This window comes from Perca flavescens, chromosome 21, assembly GCF_004354835.1.
Source record: "Perca flavescens isolate YP-PL-M2 chromosome 21, PFLA_1.0, whole genome shotgun sequence".
Lineage (NCBI taxonomy): Eukaryota > Metazoa > Chordata > Actinopteri > Perciformes > Percidae > Perca > Perca flavescens.
In genome coordinates, this window is record NC_041351.1 from 24,168,599 (window position 1) to 24,194,377 (window position 25,779).

At 40.8% G+C, this 25,779-nt stretch overlaps 1 protein-coding gene across 7 annotated transcripts in view; it reads left to right on the plus strand.

The window, feature by feature from the left end:
* Window positions 1–25,779, plus strand: part of spag9b (sperm associated antigen 9b) — a 45,569-nt gene that overhangs the window by 4,402 nt on the left and 15,388 nt on the right. For 3 of the 7 annotated variants that reach the window (XM_028567041.1, XM_028567040.1, XM_028567039.1), the window contains exons 2-7: window positions 7,409–7,529; window positions 11,512–11,582; window positions 15,005–15,102; window positions 20,448–20,592; window positions 22,406–22,489; window positions 24,379–24,820. In XM_028567041.1, coding sequence (XP_028422842.1) covers window positions 7,409–7,529; window positions 11,512–11,582; window positions 15,005–15,102; window positions 20,448–20,592; window positions 22,406–22,489; window positions 24,379–24,820 — 961 coding nt within the window. Of the gene's footprint in view, window positions 1–7,408; window positions 7,530–11,511; window positions 11,583–15,004; window positions 15,103–17,662; window positions 18,154–20,447; window positions 20,593–22,405; window positions 22,490–24,378; window positions 24,821–25,779 lie in introns of those variants that run through there. The other 4 variants (XM_028567042.1, XM_028567043.1, XM_028567046.1 and 1 more) reach the window with 4 other exon arrangements.

The following is a 25,779-nucleotide window of genomic DNA, read 5'->3' on the forward strand; positions in this document are numbered from 1 at the left end:
CATGTTGCATATTTTACACAGCGTCATGTTGGTACATTAAGCAATAAATGTACATGTGATTTATGATAAAAGTTGGTGAAAATAATAATTGAATACAAAAAAAGTAAAACTGAGACCAAAAGTTGCTATCACATTCAGTGAATGCAGAAGGTACATCTTTCCAAAGTATTATAAATCAAGGTTAGGTGTGATCAGCACTAAATCTCAGCAGTTTCCACAATTTTGTATCTGCGCAAAATCAAAACAAATGCACCAGCATGTCTCGGTGTTCTCCACAAAATTCACAGTTCATGTTAATGTCGTTAAGTTCCTGTGAATAATGATTGGTGCACTGAACCCCTGAGGAGTCATGATCAATGATTGACAAGTACAGCTGTATCTACAGCAGTATCTCTTTCCTTGCACGTGCTGTTGAAGTTTGACTTTCTGTATGAATGAAATTTATGAATGAAGAGACAATGAGCTGTCCCCCATTGTCTCTTCATTCATCCTTAGTGACTACTGTTGCTTCCTTGTTCTGTCGGGAAAGCCCTACCAGATATTGGGAGTTTACTAAAAATAAAGGGCATTAGGCAAAATGTAAAAATAATTATATCACTGTTTTGTCAGAGGCGCTAAATGGCAATGTATGTATTTGAAAGCATGCTGGACATCATTGATAGTATTGAGTAAGACAGGTGATGGTCAATTTTCTCTATAGACGTACACCTGTTTAGTCCACCACAGTCCAGTTTTACAACAATTGCCAGATCCAGAAATCCATGACGTTTGTGTGCTCACAAGTTGATACCAGTTGCATTTCATGTTGTTAAACTGTCACACAATGACAGAAATGCATAACACCCTCAGACTGTTTAAATGTAACTGTTAAAAAGTCTGCCACTGCACCAAACTCAATGGAGGCGAATGTGAAGCATGGCACAGACTTTGCAACTAAGCTGCTCGTTTGGGTGACAAGTCGCTCTTGAAGCAAATAAGCACATTAATCTTACCAAACAAACCCATTGTACGAGCCAAGTCCTGCTTTTCGCTGCTGCAAGCCCAGAGGAATACCTCCTCTTAGTAGTTTGTCTCACCAGAAGGGGAGGAAAAGGAAAGGCAGGAAATTCTTGGGGAAAAACAGCACTTCCCTTTAGTTCTTTTGTCCACTCAGAGTTGTCTGCTGACCTGCAAAAGGCCACCGACTACTTACATATAATGCCAGCTGATTGATTAGCCTTCATCATTAACATGAAATCTATTAATACACAGAGCAAGAGTATTGGTATATATGGTAACATACGAGACATAGCCTCCTATGACATGAGCGAAATGCTGGCCGGTGATAAGAAAGACCAAAACGTGACTGACGTTTTTAGCCGTGCTAGCCAGTGCAATGGCTAAGTCTGCCAACTGTTAACTCCATCATCCATCTCAGTAACTATGGGATAGATTGCCATGCAATTTTGTTGGCACAATTATGGCACCCAGAGGATGAATCCTATTGGTCCCCTGACTAGTCCTCTTGTCAGCAGTAATTTTATAGTGCTAATGTTAGCATGCTAACATGCGCATGGTAAACATTATACTTGATAAACATCAGCATGTTAGCAGTGTTTCCTCTATGTTGATTGGCAAGTGGTGGTCCGCCACGGTTAGATTTCTCCCGCCACGGTTATAGAAATGTACAAAAAGCCGTCTATCAGCTGTGATTGTTAGAGAGTAGGAGAATAGCGCTGACAAATGCTTCACAACGCGAGTGGGCACGCGTGCCACTTTGAGAAAAGGGGAAAAAGGAAAAAAGAGACTGGCTGTCCGGAGGACTCGGTTGAGATGGCATGTGTGCATCCTTGAGAACTGTAAGTCGTATAACTTATATTGTCAGTTCATTTAAGCCTGTATTAGTCTATAGTTTTTGCACATTTTTAGTTTCACCTTGACGTGCTAGCTAAATTGCACGTGGCTGTTGATTCAATACAACGCCCTTGATATCATATCATGGCTAGAGGTCGACCGATAGTGGATTTTACCGATAGCTAGGTTGGGCCGTATTTGCCGATAACCGATTAATTGACGGATAGTATTTAGAATTGATACACCCACAGCAATGCTACACAAGCATGTGTGTTGTCTAAAACAGTTCTCTTACATATTTGGAGTCATCCAGTGCAAAAATAAACATAATGAGCATTATAATTCATATAAAGGACAAACTATTTACATTTCTTCAAAAAAGGCCCAAATGTATGCCAAATCTCAAAACAGTGACACCATTCTTCTCTGTAGAACGGTTTAGAACGGTAACAGACGATCTCTGACCTGGAGGGATCTATCTTTCCCACTATATACTCTCTGTTCTCGCTTGGATACCCATATAAGGCGTAATGTGTGACGGACCTGCCTTCCCATTGGTTGAAAACGTAAACAAAGGCATCATGGGAGATTCCCTTGTCGGTAGCACGGAGTTAGCGGCAGAAATGACCGAAAATGTGATGAATTATGGACATCAAGTGGATAAATCTTGGATGTAACCGAAAAGGCACAAGTTCCAGGCTGGATAGAAAATCACCTGTAAAGGCTAGAAAGACACCAAAGACACCAAAGACCCCTAATTCATTAGCTTTTAGCTGCCGCAATCAGTAAGTCTCTACGTTTAACTGTTATTAAATTATCTATGAATCAGAGGTGCCGTTTGGGATCATGGACGATCCATTTGGGTCGGACTTGTGTTTATTTTTGTCGGTGTTTTAACCGCCAAACGAGGTAAGTTCGCCTACTACTAATGTTTAGCGTCATTTCAGCCTCGAAAGCAAACAAACCTACTGTGCTGTTCTTTCTCTACTAATGCAGCATCTATTCAACAAATTAATAACTTTATAATGATATGACAAAATGTTCTGTATACATTTTTGCTGTCGATGCATTAAACGCGCATCTGATGTCAGCCTTCTCCGCACAGCATGTGCTCTCCGTGCAGCGCGCAGTAACACGTGTCGAAAATAAACAACATGAGGCATCAGTGATAGTTTTTATTTCGCCTCTAGAGGCCGCTATTGTAATGCATGATGCCAGCAGACCCGTCTCAGCTCTGCGTACTGTGTAATGAATGACTTGTCAGCCGCTCCAGCAACGGACGCAACCAGATCGGTATGGATTTTTGCCGATAACGATAGTTCCATCAATCAAGTATAGGTGCCGATTAATCGGCAAAACTGATGAATCGGTCAACCTCTAATCATGGCATAGTAGGCTAAACCGTGATTATTTCATACATTCATGTCCCGAAACATATTTGGGGGGAAATTCATTCAACATAATTCACAGCCAAATAACTGGTGTCTGCTGTGGTGCGCCGCTGCTCCGACCGTGCGCCGCTGCTCCGACCGTGCGCCGCTGCTCGGACCGTGCGCCGCTGCTCGGACCGTGCGCCGCTGCTATTTTTTTTCATCCATAAACTCCGCTCTCAGCTCCTCTGCCAGTTGCTGCATGAACTTCCTCCGGGACATTTTACAGCTGGTGCTCTCCTTGGAGAGGATGTGTGCAATGATTCCAGCCAGTTGTAGCACGTATAAAGTTATATGAACACGTAGACAGCTACCGGCCATCTAGGCTACGTGTAGGCCTACGGCGCCTTTCACAGAGCGAGCGCCCGGTGCTTTTCTTCTGATTCAGAACGGAGTCCATCCACGCCGTAGCCTGCGTTACCGACTCTGGCTTTGCTTTCGGCCCATCAGTGATGCCCACACTTGTTACTCGAGACCGCTAGTTACATTTCTCTGACAGAGACTATGATTATTACTAAGCAACCAAGATGCATCTTCAACCACGCAAAAGATTAAAAACAAAACCGCGAAAATCCGAGCGGTCAATATATATGGCCAAATAGGTAAATGTGATTTTATATTTTCTTTGCCTTTTGTGTAATGTATATAGCTTAAAAACTATTTTTTAAATGAAAATACAGACTCAGGTACCAGCAGGATTGTATTTTTTTTATTTAGCAAAGTTATTACACATAAATTTCAAAACGGTCAAAATGACCGTCCTGGCTGTTGTAGTGTTAAGGAACAGGCCACAGGGGGACCATCTAGCATCATGTATGCTACTCAGCATTAATGGGCCACCTCTTTCTGAATTCCCCTATAACCGAGCCTTGGAGTTATTTTTCCAAAAGCCAAGAAAAATCAAATGCACTTTGCCACTGAGGCAAATATGCAATTAGTTTCATTATGAATGCTTTCATACTTAGCCTACTTTGAGTTTTTTTTTCTTGTAAAATTAATTTTGTAGACCTACAGTTCCTCAAAAAATACAGTTTAATCAAAAAACTAAATGAAAATATGCCTCATTGTGTGTGATTAGAGGTGAAAAAATATGTGTTTTGTATTGCAGCGAAGAGTCAGTTTCGTTCAATACGTAAAACATTGCTATTGTGAGCGCATTTCTCTGTTAGCATTTAGCTCAAAGCAGCGCTGTGGCTAAGTGCAGTCGCACAGAGCTGCCAGCATGGCTGTAGTCTTGTCTTTTATTTAACCACTGCAGCAGCCAGTATGTTTATCAGCAGCTGTGTGTGTCGTGCACAGCCCAGGAAAAACCATGCATTATAAATAACTTGATTTCAGTAGGCTTCAATTTGCAGGCTCAATTTTCTTCTTACCAAAAATGGCTGCATGGTTCGTAACATCAGTATTATTAACGGTGTCATTATAATGGAGTGATCCTACTAGACACACTGCAGTAGTTCTTCGATCAGTTCATTGCCTCTGATTTCCAAGGCCTTACTTACACTGTCGTTTCACAAATGTCCCAGTAGCAACCCACAGCCAAAAGCACCAAAAGGAGTTGATTACATTCTCTGCCAATTGAGTGCCAATACAGTGGAGCCCTGTCTGTGTGGGTGTGCACGTACTTGTGCTGGACCCACATGTGTTTGTGTGTGTGTGTGTGTGTGTGTAAGTGTTTCTTTGCACTCAGGGACAAAGGGAGCATTATACAGGCAGCGTAGGGGGAAGATTGCACATTGAAACGCAGGAACACTCATTCTCTGGAGCGTTGTCATATGCAGAAACCTCCTTCCTGGGTCATATGATCAACCGCAGTGTGAGAGAGGAAGATGTTGGATGTTGTTCTAAAGACTGTGTTGATACAAAAGGAGGGTATTGTCGACATGTGTCATCCATAAAGTACGAGAGTCTTCGATTGTGTTAATTGGTGTAAATCTAAGGAGAATCCTGCATTTTCTGTAAATCTTTATTGCTGTTCGCAGTTTAAAATGATCAGAAGCTACGGCCTGTAACTGTTTTAGCTTGTCTTTGTGTTGTAGTTATGTGCAATTGCAGATTAGGGGGCACCCGCCACTATGAACCCTCCTGTCTGTTGTCTAGCTTAGTGCTATGTTAATGCTCTTAGTAGATTTACATGGGAAATGCTGCATTACTACCAGTACCTTAGTTCTTAAGATGCTCCCTGCCGTGGGCTTTCCAGACCCCACAAGGCCCTCCGTAAATCCTCACCCTCAAGACCCAAATAACTCCCTTACCCTCTTATAGGTGTAAAAAAACAACTCAAATTTAACAATAAGGCAAAAACTTTTCACTTCTTTATATTTGTTAAATATGGAAGAGGGTTAGGGCCACTTGTGAAAAATGTATGTAATCATGTAATTATGACTTAATTCTCAGAATTCTGACTTTAAACTCAGAATTCTGACTTTAATCTCAGAATTCTGACTTTATTCTCAGAATTCTGACTTTAATCTCACAATTCTGACTTTAATCTCACAATTCAGAAAGTCAGAATTCTGAGAATAAAGTCAGAATTCTGAACTCAAATAAATGTTTCACCAGTGGCCCTAATCCTCTTCCATAGTTAAACATCACATTCAATGATGAATAATGGCAAAACAAGAGCTCTACACTGAAAGAGCTTTGAGAGCCTGAAGGCAGAGAAAAACATCTCAGCCCGTCAATGACTGGCTTGTTTTTTATAGAAAAAACCAGGCTTGGTCTTCAGAGAGAGTTCACAAAAGCATCTTGAAGAAACCCCATTGTTAGACACCTCCAGTCTGATGTCCGTATAAAGAAGAGGCTGTTTGTAACGGGGAGCTCAGGTGATCTCCTTGCGGATGACATCCAGCCTCTGCCCGGGGCCCGGCTACAGGGCCTCTTATCCACAGTGAGCACTCAAATCACAAGACTGCATGTTTACAGACTGCAAGTCTTTGTCTCTCATCAGACACCTGACTCAGCAATCAGCTGAGATATCAATAGATGAAACACGAATACTTATTATTTTTAGAATCATAGGCTGTAGCCATTCACATTTACTTGTCAGAGCAGTTTGAATGTTATGTTATATTTGGTGAATGACGTCCGCTGATAATTATGTCACATCTGGCAAATGGGGCCTGCTTAAGGTTTTATTTTAATATTAAATCGGGTCTGTACTTATGAAATGTTCCATTCTTTTTGCTGCATGTGCGAATTCCCACACAGTCCTATTTTCTCATATGTCTTTAGTGTGCTTCACCAGTGTTTTCAGGCATTTACTTTATTCTAGTTGTTCTTCACTTTTTCTGGATATTTGTCCCTTCAGAGACCCTCTTTTGGTCAGAGCTCATTAAAGATCCATCTAGTCTAACCTATTCACAAAGAAAGTGTATATTGCCATCAGGAAGCAATGGTTGAACATACACAATGGTTGGGAAGCTGGGTCGAATCCCCAAGTGTCCATTCTGTCTCTGACCCTGACCACCGATATCCATTTGTCTTTCTGGGATCGGTAAAGATGAACATTATTCTTATCATCTAAATGGTTTATTGTAAATGATGGTGTTTAGAGTGCACCAAATGTGCTGTGTGATAGTTTTTCCTGATATGAAAACAGTCATAGAGTTCTTAGTCCCCCGATCCCCTGAGAGAAGGTCTGAGCTTAGTAACAACGGCTGCGCCACAGATATCGAGTGTTACTACCTTGTCAAGGAAACTGTCGCACTCACACACACAATAGATGGTGATGATTGTAAGTGGACTGTTCTTATATAGCGCTTTTCTAGTCTCAACGACTACTCAAAGCGCTTTAACATTGTACAGGAACCATTCACCATTCACACACATTCACACACTGTGGCCGAGGCTGCCGTACAAGGTGCCACAGATAACTCGGGGTTCAGTGTCTTGCCCAAGGACACTTCGACCAACCATGGATCGAACCACCAACCTTCCGATTTGCCACTGAGCCACAGCTGCCCCAATTGTGAGGTCAATCAGAGATGACCAGATGTTGAACTGCCACATTTCTGTTTCCTGTTGTCATAAACAAACCATCTCATCAGTCAGTCACTAGGAGTTGCACAAGTTTACAGTGAATTCCAGTGCTTTGATAATAAACTGCTCTGTTCTTTCCCTCTATTTCCTGTCTTTATCTGCAGAGGTACATCGCCTTAGAAGACTCCCAGGACGGCGAGAAGAAGGATCTCCAGTGTCGGGTTGTGATGTTGGAGTCACACACGCGTCAGCTAGAGCTAAAAACTAGAAACTATGCAGATCAGAGTAAGTCCACAGACACTGGTTTTCATGTACTGGCTCTATTATTGGAAAGTGTAACACACACACACCACACGCACACACACAGGCTATATACCCTGAAAGCAGCATTGACAGCAGGTCTTGTGACTGTTGGATAGCCTGATGTGCTAGAGGGCAGATAGACTCCCATGCCCCTTCTGAATAAAGGCCATTAATACATACTATGAGTGGGTGCCTGTCAAGTCTGCTAAATAAGCTGGTATAGAATATATGTATATACAAATGTATTACAAACCCAGAAAGGTTCAGTTGGAGTACAGGAGAAGTTTAGAGTTCAGGACAAAATGCACAGCTAAATGCCTAAAACATTCACTTAGAAGGAACTAATCATTGTTTTCTTGGAGGTAGGGAAGACATTTTGAATGTAAAGGACAGTGTAGTCTTCCTTTTTAAAGGGGTACTTTGCCGATTTTCAACCAGCTTTTTATCACAAAAATGTCGGTAGTATGTGTAAATGAACTATGATAAACTTCCTATGGTTAACTTAAAAAATCTGCTCATCTGCTTGTTTTTGTTTCACCGCAGGACTGACCATACACTCAGGGAAAATTTGAGAGCTCTCAGCTAATTTCTTTTTATTTCTTTCGACGTGACTCTTCCCTTTTTCTGTTTTGTGAGTTTCATTTGTCTGTAATTAGGTTTTTAGACTGAATTGGCAGCAATGTGAGTTACATTACTAATCTGGGTGTGATCATGCCAGTAGGAGAACACACAGTCTAACTCAGGGGTCGGCAACCTTTTTGATATGAAGTGCCCTTTTCAAAATGTCTTGTTTATTAGTGTGCCATGTCAACATTAAGTTTAATTATGACATGACATCAAAATGTAATATCCAGAGAGTCTGTAATTTTATTCCATAGCAACATTTGATAACATTTATTTCTCATTATCAGGACCTTGTAGTAATAATAATAATAATAATTATTATTATTATTATTATTATTATTATTATTATTTTATGGAAACATGGTTTTAGTATGCAGCATCCTGATTGGTGGAAAATGGGCTGACAAAAATATCACTGTCAAAGAGCCTGAAGCGAAAAGCCCAGCTTTAATGATGAATGGACTGATAAGCAGGTCCTGTATGCCTCATTTTCAATGAAACGATGCTGTGGCAAAATAATAACACAACCAGCATCATTATGAAGAATGAAGAACACGAACATAACGACTGCGTCATTCACGCGCATATTAAGTAGCCACATGTATATTTTTTTTGGTCTTACAATGCATCCATATTTACCGCTCCAGCGGAGAGGATGGTTTCTTCAGCCAGCTAAAGTTTATAAGAATTTGTCCAAATTTCAAGATTCCCTGCAAACTAAGATAAACCGTTAGACTACAATCCGACAGCTTTTGTTTTAGCATGTTTTGTAAAAATGTGCTATTTGCAGAGTAGAGCTGTGTTTGTGTAAAACAGCACAGTGGACAAGAGTGTACTGAGCAGACAGAGCAGATTGAAATATCGCCTCCTACATGTTTATACCGGTCTACACAGGTGAGTGCATTGATAAGTATTGACTTTTAACTCATGAAGGGTTTAATGTAGCCTACTTACAGTAACGAGACTAGCATTAGTTAATCTGCCCCAGCGCCGGTTGGTAATCCTCTTTGTATTGTTCCCAGTCAGAGATATGAGTCTATGAAACTACCGTAAATAACAGGTCGCGCAACTGTGAACGTTGTAATTTGGCGTACGGATGAGAGAGTGCTTCAGCATTTCAACCATGATTTCAACACATAAATAACTCTCTTGCACACATATTGCCAGCGTGCCATTGGTTAAGGTTCCATGTGCCCATGGTGGCACGCGTGCCTAAGGTTGCCGACCCCTGGTCTAACTATAAACCCAAGGACACTTTAATGAATGCGAACACACTGTCAACTTCTTTTTCTGTTTATTAATTTTTCTTATTGCATTACTTTTTAAATTAGTTTATTTTTTAATGTAATGCTGCCTTTACTGGATCATTTAAAATATAGAATGACACAACTCAGGGATAGGTGGTGGTGAAAAGACTTGAATTTGGGACTAGAGCTGAAATGGTTAGCCTGTTCGAATAATTGGTAAGTCATCAACAGAAAAATAATTGACGACTATTTGAATAATAGATTAATTGTGTCAGTCATTTATCAAGTGGAAAAAATGCAAAAACGTCCCCGGTTTCAACTTGTTGCTTGTCTTAGTAAACTGAATGTCTTTTATACTTTTGGTCAGACAAAACAAGACATTTGAAGATGCCATCATGGGCTTTGGGGAGTTATGATTGACGTTCATTTGCAATTTTTTACATTTTTCCTGACATTTTATAGACAAACCCAATAATTTAATAATTGAAGAAAAAGAAATCTGCAGAGTAATCAATAATGAAAATAATCATAAATCGAAACCCTACTTGGGACTTCACAGCTACATGGTATGCATGAGTCTCAGACCAGGGGACAGCAGAACACCCCAGGTCAATAGAACTCAATAGGTCTTATTGTCTTATTGTCTTATTGTTTTTGACATCCATGTTCCCTAAAAATTGCATCAAAGGAATTCTGAAACCAACACGGGTAAACCAAAACATTCCCTATGAAATTACGGTTTATTCAGTGTTGAATCAGTGGGGCCACACCCTAACAATCTTTTGTTTACCTTCAAATTATAATCTCTCAAATGTAAGTATTTTAAGTAAATTGTTATGAGAAGATCATTTCTTTCAACAAGATGTATTCAGGCTTTTCATGTGGGGCTTTCCTTTAGGATCACTTCCTTTTACTCTTCACACCTCTGTATCTGACTATGGTTATTTCTGCTCCACTCTTGAACCACTAGTTCCTCTATCAGCTCTATTATTAGCACACCGGTCACAGTTTACATCATTCTATGCAGCTGCTGTCTGAATTGTTGCTATTCATTGATCGCGTAGGTGTTTTTATTTTTTTATTTTTTACCAAATCCTGTACTTGAGCCTGGTTAAACACCTGTGAATAAGGCTATTTGAAACCTGTGCTGCAAAGCGTGAAGTAGGAAAGGTACTTAGAAATCAACTCTCAGCAAATGCTCAGTGCATGGCCACTTCATTTGGATTTGCGCCACTGTCCTGTATTTGTTAGATGGCATTTTTCTTGGGCTGTTTTGACTACAAACTGATGTCGACTTAGAGCATCAAACAATGGTTTACAACTGAGGCTGATGGTTGCTCTGTGGAGAGGTGTGTGTATGTGGATTGTTTATAACCTGCTTTTTTCCCCCTTCTTTTATTGTTGGATGGTAAACATGAAATGTGTAATTTTTACCTTGTATTTTTTCACCACTGTTATTTCCATTCTTCACCTTGACTTTACTTAGACTAATATTATTACAAACCACATACATTAAAATGACCACCGTTAACCGAGAGCCAAGGAGCTGCTGTCATTTTCTATAGATGCTTTTATCATTATTGTTGTCAAACTCGCATTAGCTGTTTAAGTGGAGTGTTTGATTGAAATTTTAATACGACTTAAAACCTTAATGATGATGATAATGATGACGACCATTGTTTTTTATTTCTTATCAGAGTCTGTGATTCAGAGAGGTGAAATGACCCTCTCAATGCTCTGTGCTTGGTGTAGTTTAGGAGTGGTTGGTTGATGCATGGTGGCCCTCCTCTGGCTCTGAGATGTTATTGCAGCAACGACTGCACCACATTGCCACCACATTCAGTACTTCAGAATTAAATGATACATGAGTACATGTGGGGTAAATCTACTTGACTTCCCACGGGGCAAATAATAATAATAAATGGAACAGTTTGATTCATGATTTGTCAAATAATTGACAAAATTACATTAGTTAATTCATATAGAACAATTGCTGTTTTGGGACAAAGTTCCTTGTTTTCAGTCAATCTTGCTGAAATCCAATGGATTGTTTTATCATGTACTTTGATTAATTGTTTCTCTTTTTCATCCAGTTGGCAGATTTGAGGAGAGAGAAGCAGAGCTCAAGAAGGAGTATCATACTCTTCATCAGAGACACACAGAGGTATGCCGGCCTGGGATAAACGTGTGTGTTGGTTTAGGTTCAGCACAGGGTTTTTCCATCTGTGCTTTTCATGTGCTTACACAGTAATGCATACATACAGTAACAAAATCTCGCATTGTGTTTTTTTGGCCTCAACACAATAACCAAATGCAGTGGGGAGAACAAGTATTTGATACACTGCCGATTTTGCTGGTTTTCCCACTTACAAAGCATGTAGAAGTCTGTAATTTTTATCAACTGTGAGTGACGGAATCTAAAACAAAAATCCAGAAAATCACATTGTATGATTTTTAAGTAATTAATTATCATTTTATTGCATGACATAAGTATTTGATACATCAGAAAAGCAGAACTTAATATTTGGTACAGAAACCTTTGTTTGCAATTACAGAGATCATATGTTTCCTGTAGTTCTTGACCAGGTTTGCACACACTGCAGCAGGGATTTTGGCCCACAGACCTTCTCCAGATCCTTCAGGTTTCAGGGGTGTCGTTGGGCAATACGGACTTTCAGCTCCCTCCAAAGATTTTTTATTGGGTTCAGGTCTGGAGACTGGCCTGGCCACTCCAGGACCTTGAGATGCTTCTTACGGAGCCACTCCTTTGTTGCCCTGGCTGTGTGTTTCGGGTTGTTGTCATTCTGGAAGACCCAGCCACGACCCATCTTCAATGCTCTTACTGAGGGAAGGAGGTAGTTGGCCAAGATCTCATGATACATGGGCCCCATCCATCCTCCCCTCAATACGGTGCAGTCGTCCTTTGCCCTTTGCAGAAAAGCATTCCCAAAGAATGATTTTTCCACCTCTATGCTTCACGGTTGGGATGGTGTTCTTGGGGTTGTACTCATCCTTCTTCTTCCTCCAAACACGGCGAGTGGAGTTTAGACCAAAAAGCTCTATTTTTGTCTAATCGGACCACATGACCTTCTCCCATTCCTCCTCTGGATCATCCAGATGGTCATTGGCAAACTTCAGACGGGCCTGGACATGCGCTGGCTTGAGCAGGGGGACCTTGCGTGCGCTGCAGGATTTTAATCCATTACGGCGTAGTGTGTTACTAATGGTTTTCTTTGAGACCGTGGTCCCAGCTCTCTTCAGGTCATTGACCAGGTCCTGCCGTGTAGTTCTGGGTTGATCCCTTACCTTCCTCATGATCATTGATGCCCCACAAGGTGAGATCTTGCACGGTGCCCCAGACCGAGGGAGATTGACCGTCATCTTGAACTTTTCTTTTTCCATTTTCTTATAATTGCGCCAACGGTTGTTGCCTTCTCACCAAGCTGCTTGCCTATTGTCATGTAGCCCATCCCAGCCTTGTGCATTTTATCCCTGATGTCCTTACATAGCTCTCTGGTCTTGGCCATTGTGGAGAGGTTGGAGTCTGTTTGAGTGTGTGGACAGGTGTCTTTTATACAGGTAACAAGTTCAAACAGGTGCAGTTAATACAGGTAATGAGTGGAGAACAGCAGGGCTTTTTAAAGAAAAACTAACACGTCTGTGAGAGCCGGAATTCTTACTGGTTGGTAGGTGATCAAATACTTATGTCATGCAATAAAATGCAAATTAATTATTTAAAAATCATACAATGTGATTTTTGGGATTTTTGTTTTTATATTCTGTCTGTCACAGTTGAAGTGTACCTATGATTAAAAATTACAGACCTCTACATGCTTTGTAAGTAGTTAAACCTGCAAAATTGGCAGTGTATCAAATACTTGTTCTCCCGTGTGTGTGTGTGTGTGTGTGTGTGTGTGTGTGTGTGTGTGTGTGTGTGTGTGTGTGTGTGTGTGTGTGTGTGTGTGTGTGTGTGTGTGTGTGTGTGTGTGTGTGTGTGTGTGTGTGTGTGTGTGTGTGTGTGTGTGTGTGTGTGTGTGTGTGTGTGTGTGTGTGTGTGTGGAAAGAAAGAAAGAAGTGGCTGATCTTTAATGCAATTATCTACATTGCCCATTATCAGCAAACATTCATCCAATGTTCCAAAGGCACATTCTATTTAGTAATCTGATATAATTTTAAAGGCTAACTGAGAAAACATTGGAGAACCTTTTGCAATTACGAAAGCACATAATGTAATCTAAAAACAGCTGCCCTTGTTAAAAAAAACAATTCTGATCTCAGCTGGTATTCTGTCTATAATGGAGTGGAATGGAAATTTCTAAGTGACCCCAAATGTTTGACCGGCAGTGTATATCATTTTTATTTTTATTTTCTGTGTCTTTTACACCAGGGTCATGATTCAGAGATGCATATATACTATTGTACATGAGTGCATTGTGCACTACAAGTGAACAAAGAAATAGAAGACAAAGACAAATCCAACGAATGATGTTTAGGATGCAGAGATAGAATCATAAAGAGGCAAATTTGTAGAAAGGTATAAAACTACTTCTAAAGTCCTGAAAAATAACAGAACCAAGCTAAAAGAATAGAACATATTAGAAGTGGTCTCTGACTCAAATTGAACAACCAGGCAAGGACCTTGGTTGAGAAAGACCCCAAGAATCACCCTGAAATACTGAGTCCTATGGCTAAATTGGGAGATGTCCCGCACTGTAATGCTACAGTATATAGTGGCCAGAAGGAAGTTTCCCTGGAGGAACTTAACTGGACACAGTTTATCACCTGTTAAATGTGATTGTGGCCACATAAGGCCCATGAGCTTTTCAAAAACATATAAAGAGGAAATAGTGACAATGAGTAATTTGTTATCACCAGACTCAACATACATTACCTGCAGAAATGTAAGAATCTGTTGTTAGAAAAAGTATGTTGAATTTGAGATTAAATCCAGAAAGGGGTGAACAAAATAGAGTGATAGTAAAAGGTTGAAGAGAGAGTGAGCGAGAGAGAGAATTGTATAGCTGATCTGTGAGTGACAGAAAAACAAAGGTGCTGATTAAGTGATGAAGTATCCAAACTTGAATAATGTTTCCGCTGAGCCATTGGTCCGCCTTGGTCTGTTCTACATTATACATCACTAACAGATGCTCCAAAACCTCTCAGGCTTCAGCAACCAACTGCTGATCTGAATAATGTTGAATAGAGAAGATGAAAGACTAATAAAAGTTGTCACTTACACACTGTTGCTACATCTACATTATTGTGTGTTTGACTGTCACAGCTGTGCCTGGACACAATATACCTCATATGTGAGTTACCAATGACGGTTACTGGTGGTAAGAGTTCTCGTGACCATTTATAATCAAATACAAGTTTGATAGTAACACATTCATATATTTTTTTTCTGAATCCTTTAAGTACAGGCTCTTTGGGGAGTCTTTTACACATAATTCCAGAGTAGATTTTAATACAGCATAATAAAACATGAAACAAATCTGTATTATCCAGATTGCAAAATAATAAGAATAATAAGAACATTGAATTTGAACTAATTCCATGACTCCCTGTGTGTTGCATACCCTCCAGATGATCCACAGCTACATGGAGCACCTGGAGCGAACTAAACACCAACATGCGGTCACAGCAGCAGATTCCTCAGATACAGGCACATCAGCCAGAACACGGTGAGACAACCCAACCACACCGGTCTCTCTCTCTCTCTCTCTCTCTCTCTCTCTCTCTCTGTCTCTGTCTCTGTCTCTGTCTCTGTCTCCGTCTCCGTCTCTCCCTCCCTCCCCCCATACTGGGTTTGTTAATTCTAAACAAAGTCACTATGTTCACCCGAAACCTACATCATTCGTCAGTCTTATAAACACTTTGACTTAAAATGTCCATATAGCAAAGTCTTCGAAGATCCATTTGGACTTTTAACAGCAGTTTAATCAATGAGACGGCTCTCGACGCAATGTCAATACTGATTGTTAAATCAGTATATGCAAACGGATTGTTATGTAATTGGTATCAGGGATTTTTAATAAAAAATCAGCCAGTGGACAGTTTGAAGGTTGTTGATGAATTTTCTTGATTTTAAGTGTAGAGTGATATTCAGTTTTGTTTTAAGATATTGACACTAACTGCAGGTAAACCTTATGAAATAAATTAAACTCCAACTGCGATTTTTATGAATAGTGAATGAATAACCTTCATTATAAACTAAAGGAAGGAATTCAACTGGAACTCAGTGGCAAAGAGGATGCTGTGGATGTTTTGTAAATCCAGGCTGTAGGTTGACTGTTGTCAGAGTAATCTCCATCAATAGGATGATGAATTTTGTGGATAACTCACTTGCAGAGCAGATTATGCCACCTGCAGGGGACCAAGAGGTCAGCACCCCCATTTTAGAGTCAAGGTGTGGTTTATGCAGAGATACTGGTTCAGCCTTGTGTCAGCAAGTACCAGTTGTAGCTTTGTCCAATTAGTTTTTCCTCCATGAGTTTTCAGTATTTTGAAGATCTAATGTTACCGCCTACCTTCCCAAGCCTTCCAAAGGCGCAGAGAAGCACATCCACAGCATGATGCTTCCGTGATGTTTGGTTATGCTAATGGGTAGTGTTTGGTTTTTACTAATAAAGCGTTAAGTACAGTGGTCAAAAGGCTCAATGGTCCTTCTTTCTTTCACTTAGTCTCAATGTCTTCCACTTGCCTTATGGTAAACACTAGTTCAGATGTTGTATATCTTTTTTTTCACCAGTGGCTTTTTGTTATCCATTCTGGTAAACACCAGGGCAACAGTTATTGTATGCACAGGCTCTCCTGAGTTTTTGAGAAGGGCCGGCTCTAGGCACATTTACAGCTGTGTCATATATTTGTGAGGGGTTTTCAGTATTTCAGTGGACAATTCATTGTATCCTGATTGGTTCTATTCAACAATATTGTTTTTGGGAAATGTGTGTTTGTCCTACCGATGTGTTTTCTTTTAGCCACACTAGCAGCATGGCTCTTGTACTGGCAATGTTGTCATTTGGTCAGTCAACCACTTTGTTCCAGGCTGAAATATCTGGACAACTATTGTATCGATTGCCACGCAATTGTTTTTACAGACATTCATGGTCAGAGGATGAACCCCAATGACTGTGGTGATCCCCAGACTTCTTATCTAGCACCACCTTGAGTTTCATATATTTTTGCTTAGAGTGCAACGTCCTAACAACTGTTGGATGGATTGCCATGAAATGGTACTAACTTTCACGACCCCCTTTAATAACTTTGGTCATTGTTTGACTGTTCCTCTAGCGTCACCATCAGGTCAAAATTTATATTTGTCTAATTAATAGGGTTTATGTTTATGCCCCAATACCTGCAAAACTAATGACATTTTTCACACCCTCAGCTGTTCTTTATGTTGGGAGCTAATCAGCAAATGCTAACATGCTAAACAAAGATAGTGAACATTCTAAATCCTGCTAAACATCAGCATGTTAGCATTGTCATTGTGAGGATTTTAGCGCATTTAGCTCAAGCACAGCCTCACAGAGACGTGAGCTGACTCTTGTTGCCAAAAAAGTGAACATCCAACAGCTGTTGGATAATCTCTCCGTTCAACTTATTATGCAACTGATAGAACCAGTTGGCTGCACCTGTGAGGGAAATTGGTGTGTCCGTAATGATATGATAAATGCCACTATTTAACGTAAAGTTTAGTTTGTAGAAATGTGTTATCACTGTGGCATTGACAAAACATGAAACAGTTCCAAGAGGAGTGACTGGTGGTTAAAAGAATGGCACTGTCATGTATATTTTAATTGACCACGGAATGTATTTGTGCATTCAGGCAGCCCCCTGTATCTCCTAGCTCTTCACTATCCCTGCAGTTAATGCAGACACACTGCCAAACACACACACACACACACACACACACACACACACACACACACACACACACACACACACACACACACACACACACACACGCACTTTTTGATCAGTCTTCCTGTGTTGCAGCCAATAAGCTGCAGCCTGAGAGAAGGCATACGAAACGAGCTGCCTCAGCACCCAAAAGAGAGAGGGAGATGTAGAGGGAGGGGGGGTTGGTTGCCATCAGAGTGAGAGAGGGAGAGCGGAGTGTTCGACACTGCACAGTGTCAGCTCAGTCGCAACTCACCAGAGGATAAGTAGAGTGAAGGAGGAAGGAAACCAGTTATCACCTGCTGTAGGAAGACACTGGAGGAGAGGAGCTGCTGCCAGCCTCTTCCTGCTCGCTGTGGACGATCTACTGCTCTGCTCCGTGTGCTGCTGCTCTGCTTCAATCAATCACTGCTGCTCAAGCCACCAGGATTACTGTTTTGTCTGCTTTGACCTGCTCCCACTCTCTGTCTGCCTCACAGTTGAGCTGCAGTATACAGAGCTCACTGCTCTACTGCTGTAGATATACTTACAGTGGGTAATGTCCAATCAGAGGTCTGCCAAGGTGAAATTGGCGCTTCAGTGATCTCCACCTCATCTGCTGTCATCGTCTGTGCCCCTCAACCTCCTGGTTAAGACACTGGGCCATGATCTGGGGGGGCCATGAGCCCCGGGTGTATGCTGCTGTTTGTTTTTGGCTTTGTAGGGGGAGCGGTGGTCATCAACTCTGCTGTACTAGTCTCTCTGTCAGTGCTGCTGCTGGTTCACTACTCTGTCTCTACCGGCGGCTTACCTGCCCTGCCTTCCTTACCCTCCTTACCCAGAGCCAGCAGGTATTGTGTGTGTGTGTGTGTGTGTGTGTGTGTGTGTGTGTGCGCTAAATGTATGTATCTTCCCAGCTGTAATCTGTGTCTATGTCGATAATGCCTGTTTATAGCCATGCAGTCGTAGTGTTGCTGCCATGTGGGTGTGTTATAGTCAGACAGTATGAGACTGCACTCTAAAAGTAGGTCAAGAGAGACAGGAATATCTGAAAGACTACACCACCTTAGATATTTTAATTTTGAGAGTTTATAGCTGTTGCACGATTATTCTCATAATTTAATTAACATCTTTTCCCCAGATGAAACAGTGGTGGAGGACTGTGAGTTTTTTTTTTTTTTTTTTTTTTTCCTCACCCCTCAGTTCAAATAACAAAAGGCAGCATTGGTCACCATCAGTGGCCTGCATGTGACCTCTCAATATGGTGGCGTGTCCATTGTTTTTGGGCTGCTGCTTTTCATCGCTGCCTGCCGGCTTCTCTTTTCAGTGGCAGCCATTGTTGTGCTCGACTGTACAATTTTTTTTTTTTTTTTTCTACCTAGCCACTGGAGTGAGGATAACTGCTGGTGTGTACCTGGTCTGATGCAGTGGAGAGTGCATTGTATTTATTTCCGTGTGTTCCTATGCATTCCTGAATATCATTGGACTTTCAGTGATTAGAGTTGTTGTGAAATGGGAGTTTGAAAATGAACACCTCCATGCAAGAGTGAGCTAGTTTGTGAGTTTTAATATAAGAGCTGTGGGATGTTTCCTTGCCTCTTTGTGTCTCTCAGCTGGCCTCCTTCTAATGACGCACATGGCAGAATGCATCTCCAGTCATAGAGATACACACAGACCTAATTGGATGTGTGTTATTGCCTAAGCTAATAGGTGGGAGGTAGTGGAGTTTATGGGTTTTATTTCTCTTCCTACCACTTCAGTGCCAAACTGTCCCAAGGGAGTCTTTGCTACAACACCTCTCTGTGAAGTCTTGACTCACATCACACATTCTGTTTTGTTTGGTCTAACTGATTACGTTATGCTGTTCTGCTTCCACGGCACTGAAAAATGGGCAAATTAAAATGCCTGCCCGTTTAAATTTAGCAAAAGCAAATGAAATGTATAACACGTCGTGTAAATGAGTTCAGCCTTAGTGAAGTACAATAGCTGTTGCACCAAACTTTATTCATCACTTCACACTACAGCCTTTTCTACCAAGTGTCAGTCTCTCTGTAGGAGAGAGAGGGCCAACACATTCAAACTAATGAGAACATCTCCAACCTGGTTTATATAGTATGCAATATATTCCGTACCTTGCACTTTTTATTGCACAGTACAAATCACATGTTCTTTCACCATGCTGTTGTCAGGACTGCTTTCCCCGCTTAAGGTCTTATTTACTCCCAAAGCAATCAGGCAGACTAGCAGTGTTGCTCTAGGGATGGCAATGTTGGTCTGTCGTCTTGGCACAGAATTCACTACAAACATCCTTTGTACCCAGAGGATGAATCCTAATGACTTTGTTATTCTCCCTTAGCACTACCAGTCGGTCAAAGTTTTCCCTTATCCACTGATAAACACCAGGGCAACAGTTATTGTATTTAGAAGGGAAGGTAGGTGGTAACATTAGATCTTCAAAATACTGAAAAATCATGGAGGAAAAACAAATTGGACAAAGCTAAAACTGTATCTTAACATCTGTGAGATGGGAGTGCAACAACAACTTTGTGCAGACATTCATGGTTCCCAGATGATGTATCCTACTGACTTTGTTGATCCCCTGTCTTCTCCTCTGGCACCATCATGAAGTTGACATTTGTGGTTTTAATGGATGGATTGATCAGACATTTAGTACACGCCCACATTCATGCTCCTCTCAGGAGAAATTGTCATAACTTTGGCAAACCCCTAACTTTTTCTTTTAGAGTTGTCATTATCACGGTCAAAATTGCAATTTGTCCAATACTTTGTATGTACCTACAATGACATCCCAATCAGCCTCTTCTATACTTTATAGAAAATGTTAGCATGCTAACATGCTAAACTAAGATGGTGACCATGGTTAACATTTCATGTTAGCATTGTCATTGTGAGCATGGTGACATTAGAATTTAATTCAAAGCACCGCTGTGCCTGAGTACAGCCCTTATAGAGCCGCTAGAATGGCTGTAGACTCTTGGTCTAGATTTCTGTCTGTTCTAATTACGTAAGAATAACTTAACCAACAGGCCAATCTCTCAGGCACTTTTTGTATTCCTTGGTTTCAGAATTGCTCTTTTTTTTCTTCTTTTGAATCATCCCTCCTTTCTTTTGTCTCTGTATCCAGAAAGGAGCGTCCTATCTCCATGGGCATATTCCAACTTCCTGGGACTGATGGTATGACCCCTGACCTCCAGAGGGAATCTGTGGACACCCCTTCAGAGCCATGGAGATACAACATTAGCCATCCGCGGTCCAACACCAGCCTCAAGGTATGACACACAGCTACACTCGCACACATTGGTCCTGCTTTTGAAGTCTTAAAGAATTAAAAAGAAAGAGGTCTTTATATCACTAGTTATAAAGTGTAAAGTTACTGTCTGAAGTTGGCTAGTAGAGCTTCCCACGGATCAGAATAGTGACATCATGCCCAGTTCAATTAAATAAGGCTGAGGAAACAAAATGCAAGCACTAAAGGCTAGCAAACACCAAAGAACTAGTACATTTCTATTCAGAGAGAAAGGATTGTTCAGTGTGTCCAGAATTTTTAGCAGCAGCTTGTGTGTAAGGGGGTGGCTTGGAGCCCAGCAATCAGAGGAAGTGGTACCATTCGGGGGCCTGCCTTTAACCTCAAGGGAGGGTGGAAAGACAGAGTGTCTTCACATTGTTGCTGTTGGAAACCATGCTGCAAGCAAGGCTCCATCATGCATATTAATGACCACCTAATAAGTATTCATTTGCTGTTATTACACTAGTACAGGGTCAGATGGAAATTGTAAGACTAAGGTTTGAGTTTTCATAACCGTTATTTTGACCCACGTTATCAGGACTTGTTTCATTACTGGCAGCAAATGTGAATGATAATTCTTATCTCACCCTGAGTACAATATAGGCGTACGTCTTTCTCACAACTTTTACACACACAGTCTTACCAGGCAACCCTCAGTGAAGATATACTGCAGTGCCTTTCCTTTGTGTTTTGTCCTCTGACTTGACATTTTCCAAAGATTCACGGTTAATGATCTCTTCCCTCTCACCATGGGAAGGTGTGTGTGTGTGTGTGTGTGTGTTTGCTGAGTGCTACTGTAACAACAAAAGAGTGATGGCAGCATGCAGACAAGAAAGGAAATACTCCCATCAGTGTTCACACAGATGAACCGGACACTAGAAAAGGGAATACATTTGAGAAAAAACAGTATAGAGAAAGCTTAATTCTCTAATAGTATCTCATTTAATGTCTGTGAAATCTTTGAAGAAGGGCTGGGTAATATACAGTATATCGATTTTTATATCTATATTGTGATATGAGACTAGATATGGTTTTAGATTTTGGATATCGTAATATTGTTATACGGTAAGTGTTGTCTTTTCCTGGTTTGAAAGGGAGCATTACAAATGAAATTATGTAATTTTCTGAACTTACCAGACTGTTCGAGCTGTTCTATTATGTTATACAACCCAACGATATCATCGCAAAATATCAATTTGAAGGTATATGATCAATAATAACAAGGGATATCTGATTTTCTCCATATTGCACAGCCCTACATTAAATTCTTGTCTATTTTCAAGGTGAGCAAAGGATCTGTATGGATGCTTTGTTGTTGTCCTGATTGTTGCTTTTCCATCAGGCACTGTGCTATTTATAGGACTAAGCCGCTGGCATTAATGTATCACAACAATACAGTGTTAGCAATTCTGCGTGCCACCGGGGGGGTTCTAAGAGCTGATGAAACCTTAGAGTGATTGATTGAACTGTATATCCTACTCATTTTCATTTAGAATACAGCCTCTAACCAGCAGGTCACCGTGCACACCAGAAGAAGCCATAAATACTGCTCGCTACACAGTTCACTCATGGAGTTCAAGCTTTCCCCACACCTTTGCTTTATTTTCTTGGACACATTCAGATCAGTTCTAATTAAAACATATTTTTCCTGTTCCTTTGAGTTGTTGCAACATCCCTATATATTACATATAGCCTTGGTTGTTAGCTGTGTTATTTTTATTTTTTTTTGCTTAAAATAGTTTTAAGGAATGAATGTTAGGAAATATTAATAATCAAGGTCTTTAATATACCCTCAGTTTGAGGGACAGTTCTCCTCAAGCAAAGTGGAAGGTGAAAGATCGCAGGAGAATTTGCCCAATCAGAAGGCTGATCAGGACCAGGTAGACTTGTCTGTCACCCATGGAGAACCTCTAACCACAGCAACAACTTATCTGGTTTAGTAGTTGTGTTGCAGATTTAGTGTGTAGTGTGATTAAATCCAACGGTGCTAACAAACTGGCTATACCGCATATCTAATTGAAACTGCTTGATGCTGACCATATATTCAGCTGACTAAATGTATGTTGCTTTTTTAAAGGAGACCTATTATGCTTTTTCTTTTTTTCTGTCCCATAAATATAAAGTTACAATTTAGGATGTTCATAGGTGGCCAAAGCTTCAAATAATGAGGTAAACTTATGTAAAAAAGAAATAATAATAAGAAAAATCACTGTGAGCAACCCCCTCAGGTTTCAGACGATTCTGAACACTCCTCTTTCAAAAAAAATTCTACTCTCCACTCTCGAGGTGCCGTCAATCTGTGCCGGATTTGTTTATATGGTCATCTGCTCCAGGCACGGTACTGCAGTGTTTGCATTACATACACTGCTATATGTAGCTGCATGGTAAGCCCAGGGAAACCTGTGGTTTTGATTGCAGGTGTTGTTAATTTCTCCCCAATTTCAGCTCACATTCCTGCTGAAACATGTTCAATTGCAGGTACCATGTAATGGAAAAAACACCATAAGTGCAGCAGCTATGGGCAGAATGAAAAAAAAAAACACAAAATGCATGTATAAACCTGAAATGAGCATATTAGGTCCTCTTTAAAAGCAACAGAATTTCTTTTTTTGGGGATGTCATAGCAGGAAAAGCACATATTTTTATATTTGATAACATTAAAAAGGCTGCATTCCATTTATGTGATCATTAATAAGTCAATTTTATTCATCAGTTTAATTTAATTATTTAAGTTCCTACAATTTATGCATTCAAACATATAATGAGTAATAATTATACATATATGTGTGTGTTATGAGGGGTGGGGGGCAGTCCTAGCCAGTGTTCTCATTTGGGATCCTAGTTGTTACCTGGGTGATTTGGATCCTTAATGATTCTCCTAGCCTTTTTCTTGCAGTGCCTGGTGTAAGCATTCTTAACCCAGGATAGGGCACTGCCTATTGTATGTTTAGCCAAAGCTAGTGGCTTACTGGGACAGTCAATGCAACTAAGCTATTGCTAATGAAATTTGTTTCTCCTTTGCATTTCCTGCTATGACAAGTCAAAATGTCTGCTGTGAAAAAGGTCTATTTGAGACGGAGCATGGGCTCATAACTTCTTAAAACTGTCAGGATTGACATGCCTTTTTTTAAGGCTGTTTTGACACCCAAACCTAATTTTGATTGTGGTTATACATTGCCATAACGAATATGATTTGTGAAACATGGAGTGTCCTGGTTGCATGTTGTGATGTTTGTGTTGGTTTTAGCTGCATGGTAAGGTGAGCCCTGTTTGTTTTAATTTTCATTCATTTGATGTAAACAAAAGGAAGGTAGATGTATGTGCTAATGTAGTTTTCTGGAAGATTCCTCAGTTAGAAGAATCCTCATTCAAGGTCCACTTGCTCAGGAAGAAGCTAGCCATTGGACCTTGAATTAAGATTCTTTTGTCAAGCTACAATTTACAAAATTAATGTCAACTTTGAGTGTTTATCTTTTTTAATCTACTTTGGGAATAGTGTATTTTTTTTTTTTTGGCTTGATCCCACTTTTGTTTTATTTGTTTAGTTTATACTTTGTGTTATTTTGTTTGGTTTGCATTTATACAAATGTGCTGCACATTAACTGTATTTACAGCTTAACGTGTTGGAGGTTGATAATGTTTAACAAGTAGACATGTATTGTTGACTTCATGAAGATCATAGTTTTACCTTTTTGTTTTCCTTGTTATCCCCTGACTCTCTTCTTCTCCCCTCCTCCTCCTCCTCCTCCTCCTCCTCCTCCGTCTTAAGGATGAATTGGCTGGTTCAAACCGTGGGGGCTCCAAGTCCAGTACTCCAAACAACCGGGGAAGTGTCTCCAAAAGTGGAACTCCTGTATCTTTACAAGCTGGAGGTTCCAAATCCGACACCCCCATGTCCTCTCAGGGTGGTTCCTTTAAATCAAACACCCCCACATCTACAGACAGTGCTAACTCTCAGTCCACCACACCACTATCTCCTCATGATAGATTGTCCACCGGAATAAGGTCTGCCTCTGTCACACCTGCGTCTATTGCTGCTTTGGATATTGCCATGGAGTCTGTGGACCAGGAAGTTTCAGATGGGCTCAAGAACCTAGACGGGAACCTTGGAAAACCAAAGAGCAGTAAGGACATTGCAGCTGTGAAAGGACAGCAGGGTGAGCTTGGATATGATGGTCAGGACTCTGCCACTACACCCCTCAAAGGTGATGGTTAGTACTGCAGTTAAAACACCTACACTCACCTAAAGGATTATTAGGAACATCCTACTAATGCCGAGTTTGACCCCGTTTCGCCTTCAGAACTGCCTTAATTCTTGGTGGCATTGATTCAACAAGGTGCTGGAAGCATTCTTTAGAAATGTTGGCCCATATTCATAGGATAGCATCTTGCAGTTGATGGAGATTCGTAGGCTGCACATCCAGGGCATGAAGCTCCCGTTCCACCACATCTCAAAGATGTTTTATTGGGTCGAGATCTGGTGACTGTGGGGGCCATTTTAGTACAGTGAACTCATTGTCATGTTCAAGAAACCAATTTGAAATGATTTGAGCTTTGTGACATGGTGCATTATCCTGCTGGAAGTAGCCATCAGAGGATGGGTACATGGTGGTCATAAAAGGATGGACATGGTCAGAACAATGCTCAGGTAGGCTGTGTCATTTAAGCGATGCCCAATTGGTACTAAGGGGCCTAAAGTGTTACAATAAAACATTCCCCACACCATTACACCACCACCACCAGCCTGCCCAGTGGTAACAAGGAATGACAGATCCATGTTCTCATTCTGTTTACGCCAAATTCTCACTTTACCATCTGAATGTCTCAACAGATATGTAACAGATATCGAGACTCATCAGACCAGGCAACATTTTTCCAGTCTTCAACTGTCCAATTTTGGTGTGCTTGTGCAAATTGTAGCCTCATTTTCCTATTTTTAGTGGTACTCGGTGGGGTCTTCTGCTGGTGTAGCCCATCCGCCTCAAGGTTGTTCGTGTTGTGGCTTCACAAATGCTTTGCTGCATACCTCGGTTGTAACAAGTGTTTATTTGAGTCAAAGTTGATCTTCTATCAGCTTGAATCACTTGGCCCATTCTCCTCTGACCTCTACCATCAACAAGGCATTTTCGCCCAGAGGACTGCAGCATACTGGATGTTTTTCCTTTTTCAG